Here is an 8,217-nt window from a genome sequence, read left to right as displayed (position 1 = left end):
TATCCTTTTTCTTCAGTGTGGCCCTAGTACTCTGTCATATAAACAAATACACATTCCATATGAATATAAAAACACAATGTGTAACATTATGTTCCTTTATTGAATAAGGACAAAACAAAGCAGGTAAACCATCAGCTCCTTTCGAAACTGAAGTCACAGTGACTCTACAAGATGGAAAGCACAGAATCCAAGCATATTATACAAAATGATACATACACATTCAAAGGTCTGTATATAACACACCCTGCATGTCTGCACACTAAAATAAATGCAGGACAAATCCATACACATCAACTGAACAGACAAATGAATGGATGCAGTAGCCTCCCTGCAGCCTTGTATTACACACAGTATACCGCACAAACATCATAAGAGGCCAAATTCGTCAAAAAACGAACCCAAAAAAACCCAAATTCCTCTGCCACCGCAGGACATATTTAACCAAAATTGAAAGCACACATACTAACTAAAATAATTCAACACATATTGGTCCCTCAGCAGCCGACCACTGTCGTCATCAGGGAAGATTGCCGGATTGTCCCAGTCCATGGCTGGTGGCACTCTGGGGGCCCTCTCCTTCCTCAGGCAGGCCACATTGTGGAGGACAGCACAAGCCACAGTAATATCACATGCCCTAACAGGGCTGACCCTTAATTTGTGAAGGCAGTGAAAGCGTGCCTTCAGGAGGCCAAAGGTCATTTCAACTCTGGCCCTGGTCCTGGCATGGGCATGGTTGTAGGCCTGCTGTGCTTCCTGGGGGTCTGTGAAAGGTGTCAGGAGAAAAGGCTGGCAGCCATACCCCCTGTCTCCCAGCAACACACCAGAGAATTCACCTGTCAACACAAAATCTCATCATTACTACCTCATAAACACAGTGATATTCTTGACACAGCCATGATGGTTATAAATAGGGGTTGTGTGGCTTACCTTGTGATAGGCACTGATAGATTTCAGAGGCCCGAAAGATTCTGGAGTCATGGACTGAGCCAGGCCATTTTGCCACAACATTGCTGATCACACAGTCAGCATTGCAGACCATCTGAAATCATAAGATGAGGAATATTACACCAATCAATGCACATCACTGGCAATGCAGAGTGTTCGTCAATGGACAATATCAAAAAGTTATGTTCACCTGAACATTAATGCTGTGAAAGGATTTCCTATTCACAAAATCGGCCTCATGGGCACCTGAGGGGGCTTTTATCCTTATGTGTGTGCAGTCCACTGCACCAATGACATTGGGGAAACCTGTCACACAAAGTAATGAGTATCCTACTATGTGTTAACAGTTGTCCTGTAATTTGTAGATCCTCTTACCTGCAATCCTATAGAACTCCTCTTTGATGTCACAGAGTCTTCTGTGGCCAGGGAAGGAGATGAAGACATCTGCTAATGCTTTGATAGCCAGACACACACTCCTTATTGTGCGGCAAATTGTGGCCTTGTTCAGCTGTTCTGCATCCCCCACTGAGTACAGGAAGGCTCCACTAGCAAAAAAGCGCAAGGCCACACAAACCATTTGCTCCACACTCAGTGCATGGCTCCGTGCAGTGCGGTGCTTAATCCTGGGACCCAGTAGTCTGCATAGATACCTGATGCCATCTGCAGAAAACCTGTATCTTTCATATAGATGGTCATCAGGGAAGGCCAGTGGGTCCAACCGGTCCCTGAAGACCCTTTCTCGCCTGAAGGCTCTCCTCAGCACAAGTGCTTCTTCATCCACCACATCTCGCACGAATGGGCATGCCATTGTCAGAGCAGAAAGGAACACACAATTTTGGGCCTTCATATAGGCTAGTGGCCACACCTGGTGCTGGGGGGGTGGGCAAAAGAGGGCGATGCCTTATAACGATGACTTGGTTGTACTGATTGCTGGGAAAATAAAAAAATCCTTAGAAAGATGCCACCGTCCTGTGTGCTCACAATAAGAGCTCATATGTCATGGCTCACTTGACTTTACGAGAATATACCTAATTTTTATTTTGAGCTGTGTCATCTTCTTGGAGCTGGGGGAGGAAAGAAAAATAATGATTAATACATTTGTGTTACAGTTAGCATACAGTGTACATTGAAGGCATATCTCACCTCCCTCTCAAGTTTTTTTATTTCAAGGTCCAGTTTCCTAATTGTCCTCTTTTTTATTTCGGACTCCAGTGCAAGATTTTCCATCTTTTTCTTCTTGTACTGAATGTCTATGTCTGCCAGTTCTATTTGGCGCCGGAGGTGGTTGCCATACAACTTTCTGATAGCTTGTGAGCTCTGTGAACACAATACAATTAGCGCAGCTGGAATTTGGCAGGATGTGGTGTCCTTTTATTAATACGCACTATGTTGCCAGGCTGGTTTTCCCACTGTATAGCATCTGGGTCCTGTAAAATAAATTAGATTTTTTGATTTTGATGAGGACTCCTCACCATTGTAGAGTAAATAGTACTTTCACAGTCTTAACATGATACCTCATGCCTTCTGGAATCCAGAGAGATGGTCTCCTCCTCATCATCGTCTCCATCATGTGCTGTTGCTGCTGCACTGGGGCCTTCACCCTATCACATTTAATCGGATTCATATTGAAGCTAGTAGACAAGACATGCCAGGCCTACAGTATGCCTTTGATGGAGTACTCACTGGATCAGCATCGTCTGGTGCTTGTGCTGGTGGCTCTAACAGGAACACAGTGCTGCCAGACACTGCAAGGCAATAGGTAAACCAAAGTCAGACAGTCCAAATTGATTCAATATGAATGTGGTTGTATCCCATGTAGAGATGGAAGGACATACCTTGAATGAAGCGGGTGGCATCTTGGGAGGAACCTATGCTCGTCTCTTTCCCCCCAGGGATCCCCTCTAAGACGGGCCTGCCTTTATTTAGCTCCAAGGCCATGTCCTCTGCTGGGGTAAGGTCAGCCTTTGGTGACCCACCACCCGTGCCTTGTCTGTGGGTATTCTTTTTCACTGCTAAAACAGTACAGACAATGTGTGAGCAGGCACCTTCTGGGTACAATATATGCTTGTGCTTTGTTAAATATTAGTCAGGGACCATACCATTCTGCAGAATGTTCTTGTATTTGATTTTGACCTGCTGCCATGTCCGTTTTGGCCCGTTCATGTTTAATCTACACACACACACACACACACACACACACACATTTAATGGAGTCACACTGCAAAAAATTACTTGGTATTTTTGTCTTGTTTTCAGTAAAAATATCAAAAAATTTATCATAGCTTTATACAGTGTGATGGAGTTACTTTACACAATTTCACTCATATCTGCAGTGCATTTCAATAAAAAATTTAACCGTTTCATAATTACAGTACAACTGCATTTTTGGAGATGTGAATTAAATATTTGAATTGTAATTGTGATGTTTCAGCGGAGCGGTGAGTGTGTAATTGTGCACTACTTACGCATTCAGGCGGTCTGCAATACTTTGCCACGCTTTTTCTCTTTGCTTTATCACTGTGGCGGTGTTGCCTTTCTTCTTAATTATATCTTTTACCTCCTCGTATGCCTCCATGAGGATTTGTGCTTCCGACGGGGAAAAGTACGCGGCTCTAGTTGCCATGGTAAATCAGTTAATCTGTGATCTGTGGCGGGGTCTATTTGAGTGAGCCGTGAGCGCGCACCTATCCAGGATTGGTTTCACCTGGCTTAATGAATCCGTGTCTGCTCATCCTGGCTTGGTCTTTGTGCAACCAATTAAGCCTGGACGCACATGTTTTGGCTTCATTGAGCTCAGCTGAGTCATTTATCCCGGATGTCTTAATTCTACTTTTGTGCAACAGGCCCCTGGAAGCTGCAGTAATGTTGAGATGTCAGTAGGGAGCACTCTAGTCTAGAACACTGGTACCAAAGATACTCCCCTTTCATCTGTTCTGGAACCTTCAGTACCAGCTGATGAGGAGTGATGGGAATGGGTCACATTGTGTCTCTTGTAAAACATGTAGGCCCACTCCTCAAATTAAGAAATGTAACTACAGTATTCTGACTTTAGACCATTTTCTATTTAGATACAGTAACATCCCTTATGTGACATGCTGTTGCTGCATGTTAACGGCCTGACTAGGCTACTTTTAAAATGTGTCAACCACAGAACTCACACTTAGGCTACGCCTGCTTCCTCTAATACTTACAGTAGACTACTTCTTGTTTCCACACAGTGACAGTAAGTTGACTAACTGTACAAGACCTCTCCCCTTCACTTCACTCTGTAAGTACACTTGACAATATCTTGAAATATAGTTTTAGTTTTGATGTTTTTAGCCGTACGTCACATGACTTACTGTATCTTTGTTCTTGTTGGTTTAATTGTAACTGTGTTTTGGTTGTTACATCAGGGCCTGTATTCATAAAGTGTCTCAGACGGTTCATATAATTATGATCTAAAAGGCTAAACTGATCCCAGATCAGCTCTCCTACTCTGATACACTTTGTGAATACTGACCCTGGACTGTGGTTTCATGTGTTTAGTTTAGTTCTGTTTATTCATTTACATGTTTAAAACATGATCAGTAGAGTGTGCCAGTAATACCCAGATCTCCATTCAATGGGGTCATGTTCACTGTCAAAGTATAACAGGGTCAAGTATAACTGTGTGTGTGTGTGTGTATATATATATAAATGTATTTTTACATATTTATCTGATTGTTGGATATACAGTCACGACCAAAATGATTGGCACCCTTGACAAATACTGAGCTATATTGTGTGCTACAAAAGATGGGATGTAAATTGTACATGTTTCACATAAAAACTTGTGCATGCTATTGTAAGAGCTCTGAGAGCAATAGATTGTTGTGGAGACATTTTGAAAATGGCCTAAAGTAAGAGTGACAGTAAGAGTGATTGAGTTGATGTTTCAAAAGAGCTTTAGGAGTAGTATTAACATGAGACACAGTGATGGTGGGTTGTGTTTAGGAGTAGTATTAACATGAGACACAGTGATGGTGGGTTGTGTTTAGGAGTAGTATTAACATGAGACACAGTGATGGTGGGTTGTGTTTAGGAGTAGTATTAACATGAGACACGGTGACGGTGGGTTGTGTTTAGGAGTAGTATTAAATCAAATAAAATTGTATTTGTCACATGCACTGAATACAACAGGGGTAGGTAGTCCTTACAGTGAAATGCTGACTTAAAAGCCCTTAACCAACAACGCAGTTAAGAAAATACCCCCCAAAAAGCAAGAGATAAGTGAACAAATAATCGAACCCACAAATGCTGATGCTCCAGATACTCAACTATTTTTTATTTATTTCACCTTTATTTAACCAGGTAGGCAAATTGAGAACACGTTCTCATTTACAATTGCGACCTGGCCAAGATAAAGCAAAGCAGTTCGACACATACAACAACACATAGTTACACATGGAGTAAAACAAACATACAGTCAATAATACAGTGAAAAATAAGTCTATATACAATGTGAGCAAGTGAGGTGAGATAAGGGAGGTGAAGGCAAACAAAATATATATATAAATAAATAAAAATATAAAAAAGGCCATGGTGGCGAAGTAAATACAATATTGCAAGTAAAAAACACTGGAATGGTTGGTTTGCAGTGGAAGAAAGTGCAAAGTAGAGATAGAAATAATGGGGTGCAAAGGAGCAAAATAAATAAATAAATACAGTAGGTAAAGAGGTAGTTGTTTGGGCTGAATTATAGATGGGCTATGTACAGGTGCAGTAATCTATGAGCTGCTCTGACAGCTGGTGCTTAAAGCTAGTGAGGGAGATAAGTGTTTCCAGTTTCAGAGATTTTTGTAGTTCGTTCCAGTCATTGGCAGCAGAGAACTGGAAGGAGAGGCGGCCAAAGGAAGAATTGGTTTTGGGGGTGACCAGAGAGATATACCTGCTGGATCGCGTGCTACAGGTAGGTGTTGCTATGGTGACCAGCGAGCTGAGATAAGGGGGGACTTTACCTAGCAGGGTTTTGTAGATGACCTGGAGCCAGTGGGTTTGGCGACGAGTATGAAGTGAGGGCCAGCCAACGAGAGTGTACAGGTCGCAGTGGTGGGTAGTATATGGGGCTTTGGTGACAAAACGGATGGCACTGTGATAGACTGCATCCAATTTATTGAGTAGGGTTTTGGAGGCTATTTTGTAAATGACATCACCGAAGTCGAGGATTGGTAGGATGGTCAGTTTTACAAGGGTATGTTTGGCAGCATGAGTGAAGGATGCTTTGTTGCGGAATAGGAAGCCAATTCTAGATTTAACTTTGGATTGGAGATGTTTGATGTGAGTCTGGAAGGAGAGTTTACAGTCTAACCAGACACCTAGGTATTTGTAGTTGTCCACATATTCTAAGTCAGAGCCGTCCAGAGTAGTGATGTTGGACAGGCGGGCAGGTGCAGGCAGCGATCGGTTGAAGAGCATGCATTTAGTTTTACTTGTATTTAAGAGCAATTGGAGGCCACGGAAGGAGAGTTGTATGGCATTGAAGCTCGCCTGGAGGGTTGTTAACACAGTGTCAAAAGAAGGGCCAGAAGTATACAGAATAGTGTCGTCTGCGTAGAGGTGGATCAGAGACTCACCAGCAGCAAGAGCGACATCATTGGTGTATACAGAGAAGAGAGTCGGTCCAAGAATTGAACCCTGTGGCACCCCCATAGAGACTGCCAGAGGTCCGGACAACAGACCCTCCGATTTGACACACTGAACTCGATCAGAGAAGTAGTTGGTGAACCAGGCGAGGCAATCATTAGAGAAACCAAGGCTGTCGAGTCTGCCGATGAGGATGTGGTGATTGACAGAGTCAAAAGCCTTGGCCAGGTCAATGAATACGGCTGCACAGTATTGTTTCCTATCGATGGCGGTTAAGATATCGTTTATGACCTTGAGCGTGGCTGAGGTGCACCCATGACCAGCTCTGAAACCAGATTGCATAGCGGAGAAGGTATGGTGGGATTCGAAATGGTCGGTAATCTGTTTGTTGACTTGGCTTTCGAAGACCTTAGAAAGGCAGGGTAGGATAGATATAGGTCTGTAGCTGTTTGGGTCAAGAGTGTCCCCCCCTTTGAAGAGGGGGATAACCGCAGCTGCTTTCCAATCTTTGGGAATCTCAGACGACACGAAAGAGAGGTTGAAAAGGCTAGTAATAGGGGTGGCAACAATTTCAGCAGATAGTTTTAGAAAGAAAGGGTCCAGATTATCTAGCCCGGCTGATTTGTAAGGGTCCAGATTTTGCAGCTCTTTCAGAACATCAGCTGACTGTATTTGGGAGAAAGAGAAATGGGGAAGGCGTGGGCGAGTAGCAGAGGGGAGGGCAGTGCTGTTGACCGGGGTAGGGGTAGCCAGGTGGAAAGCATGGCCAGCCGTAGAAAAATGCTTATTGAAATTCTCAATTATAGTGGATTTGTCGGTGGTGACAGTGTTTCCTATCTTCAGTGCAGTGGGCAGCTGGGAGGATGTGCTCTTTTTCTCCAAGAACTTTAGTGTCCCAGAACTTTTTTGAGTTTGTGTTGCAGGAAGCAGATTTCTGCTTGAAAAAGCTAGCCTTGGCTTTTCTAACTGCCTGTGTATATTGGTTTCTAGCTTCCCTGAAAAGTTGCATATCACGGGGGCTGTTTGATGCTAATGCAGAACGCCGTAGGATGTTTTTCTGTTGGTTAAGGGCAGTCAGGTCAGGAGAGAACCAAGGGCTATATCTGTTCCTGGTTCTAAATTTCTTGAATGGGGCATGCTTATTCAAGATGGTGAGGAAGGCATTTAAAAAAAATATCCAGGCATCCTCTACTGACGGGATGAGATCAATATCCTTCCAGGATACCTCGGCCAGGTCGATTAGAAAGGCCTGCTCGCTGAAGTGTTTCAGGGAGCGTTTGACAGTGATGAGTGGAGGTCGTTTGACCGCTGACCTATTACGGATGCAGGCAATGAGGCAGTGATCGCTGAGATCTTGGTTGAAAACAGCAGAGGTGTATTTGGAGGGCAAGTTGGTTAGGATGATATCTATGAGGGTACCCGTGTTTACGGAATTGGGGTGGTACCTGGTAGGTTCATTGATAATTTGTGTGAGATTGAGGGCATCAAGCTTAGATTGTAGGATGGCTGGGGTGTTAAGCATGTTCCAATTTAGGTCGCCTAGCAGCACGAGCTCTGAAGATAGATGGGGGGCAATCAGTTCACATATGGTGTCCAGAGCACAGCTGGGGGCAGAGGGTGGTCTATAGCAGGCGGCAACGGTGAGAGACTTGTTTTTAGAGAGGTGGA

At 43.8% G+C, this 8,217-nt stretch overlaps 2 protein-coding genes across 4 annotated transcripts in view; one reads left to right on the top strand and one right to left on the bottom strand.

Moving 5' to 3' along the window:
• The window catches only part of LOC139545168 (B-cell receptor CD22-like), a 29,141-nt gene that overhangs the window by 2,618 nt on the left and 18,306 nt on the right, over positions 1 to 8,217 (top strand). The window contains exon 2 of the mRNA XM_071352641.1: positions 4,164 to 4,213. The gene's annotated coding sequence lies outside the window, so the exon portion shown is untranslated. The remainder of the gene's footprint in view (positions 1 to 4,163; positions 4,214 to 8,217) is intronic.
• Positions 61 to 3,796, bottom strand: LOC139567995 (putative nuclease HARBI1). 3 transcript variants are annotated; one of them, XM_071389651.1, is made up of 9 exons: positions 3,045 to 3,796; positions 2,781 to 2,957; positions 2,629 to 2,690; positions 2,331 to 2,546; positions 2,089 to 2,262; positions 1,974 to 2,009; positions 1,321 to 1,875; positions 928 to 1,039; positions 61 to 833 (listed from the first exon to the last, which is right to left on the bottom strand). In XM_071389651.1, the coding sequence occupies exons 7-9, from the start codon at positions 1,387 to 1,389 to the stop codon at positions 463 to 465; spliced, it is 552 nt and encodes a 183-aa protein (XP_071245752.1). In that variant the 5' UTR covers positions 1,390 to 1,875; positions 1,974 to 2,009; positions 2,089 to 2,262; positions 2,331 to 2,546; positions 2,629 to 2,690; positions 2,781 to 2,957; positions 3,045 to 3,796; the 3' UTR covers positions 61 to 462. The 3 variants fall into 3 exon arrangements, with proteins under 3 accessions (XP_071245752.1, XP_071245750.1, XP_071245751.1); XM_071389649.1 differs by having other exon boundaries at positions 2,089 to 2,546; XM_071389650.1 differs by having other exon boundaries at positions 2,089 to 2,690.

This window comes from Salvelinus alpinus, chromosome 2, assembly GCF_045679555.1.
Source record: "Salvelinus alpinus chromosome 2, SLU_Salpinus.1, whole genome shotgun sequence".
NCBI classification, from domain to species: Eukaryota; Metazoa; Chordata; class Actinopteri; order Salmoniformes; family Salmonidae; genus Salvelinus; species Salvelinus alpinus.
Note: the sequence above shows the minus strand (reverse complement) of the source record. Positions and strands in the feature narration are given on the sequence as shown.

What these genes read in the sequence shown, in the direction of transcription:
- LOC139567995 (XM_071389650.1), bottom strand. Translation starts at nt 1,389, where the DNA reads ATGTCTTCATCTCCTTCCCTGGCCACAGAAGACTCTGTGACATCAAAG. An exon ending in GGAGTTCTATAGGATTGCAG is followed by an intron (nt 1,040 to 1,320) that starts GTAAGAGGATCT and finishes TTATGATTTCAG; the next exon opens with ATGGTCTGCAATGCTGACTG. An exon ending in CTATCAGTGCCTATCACAAG is followed by an intron (nt 834 to 927) that starts GTAAGCCACACA and finishes TTGTGTTGACAG; the next exon opens with GTGAATTCTCTGGTGTGTTG.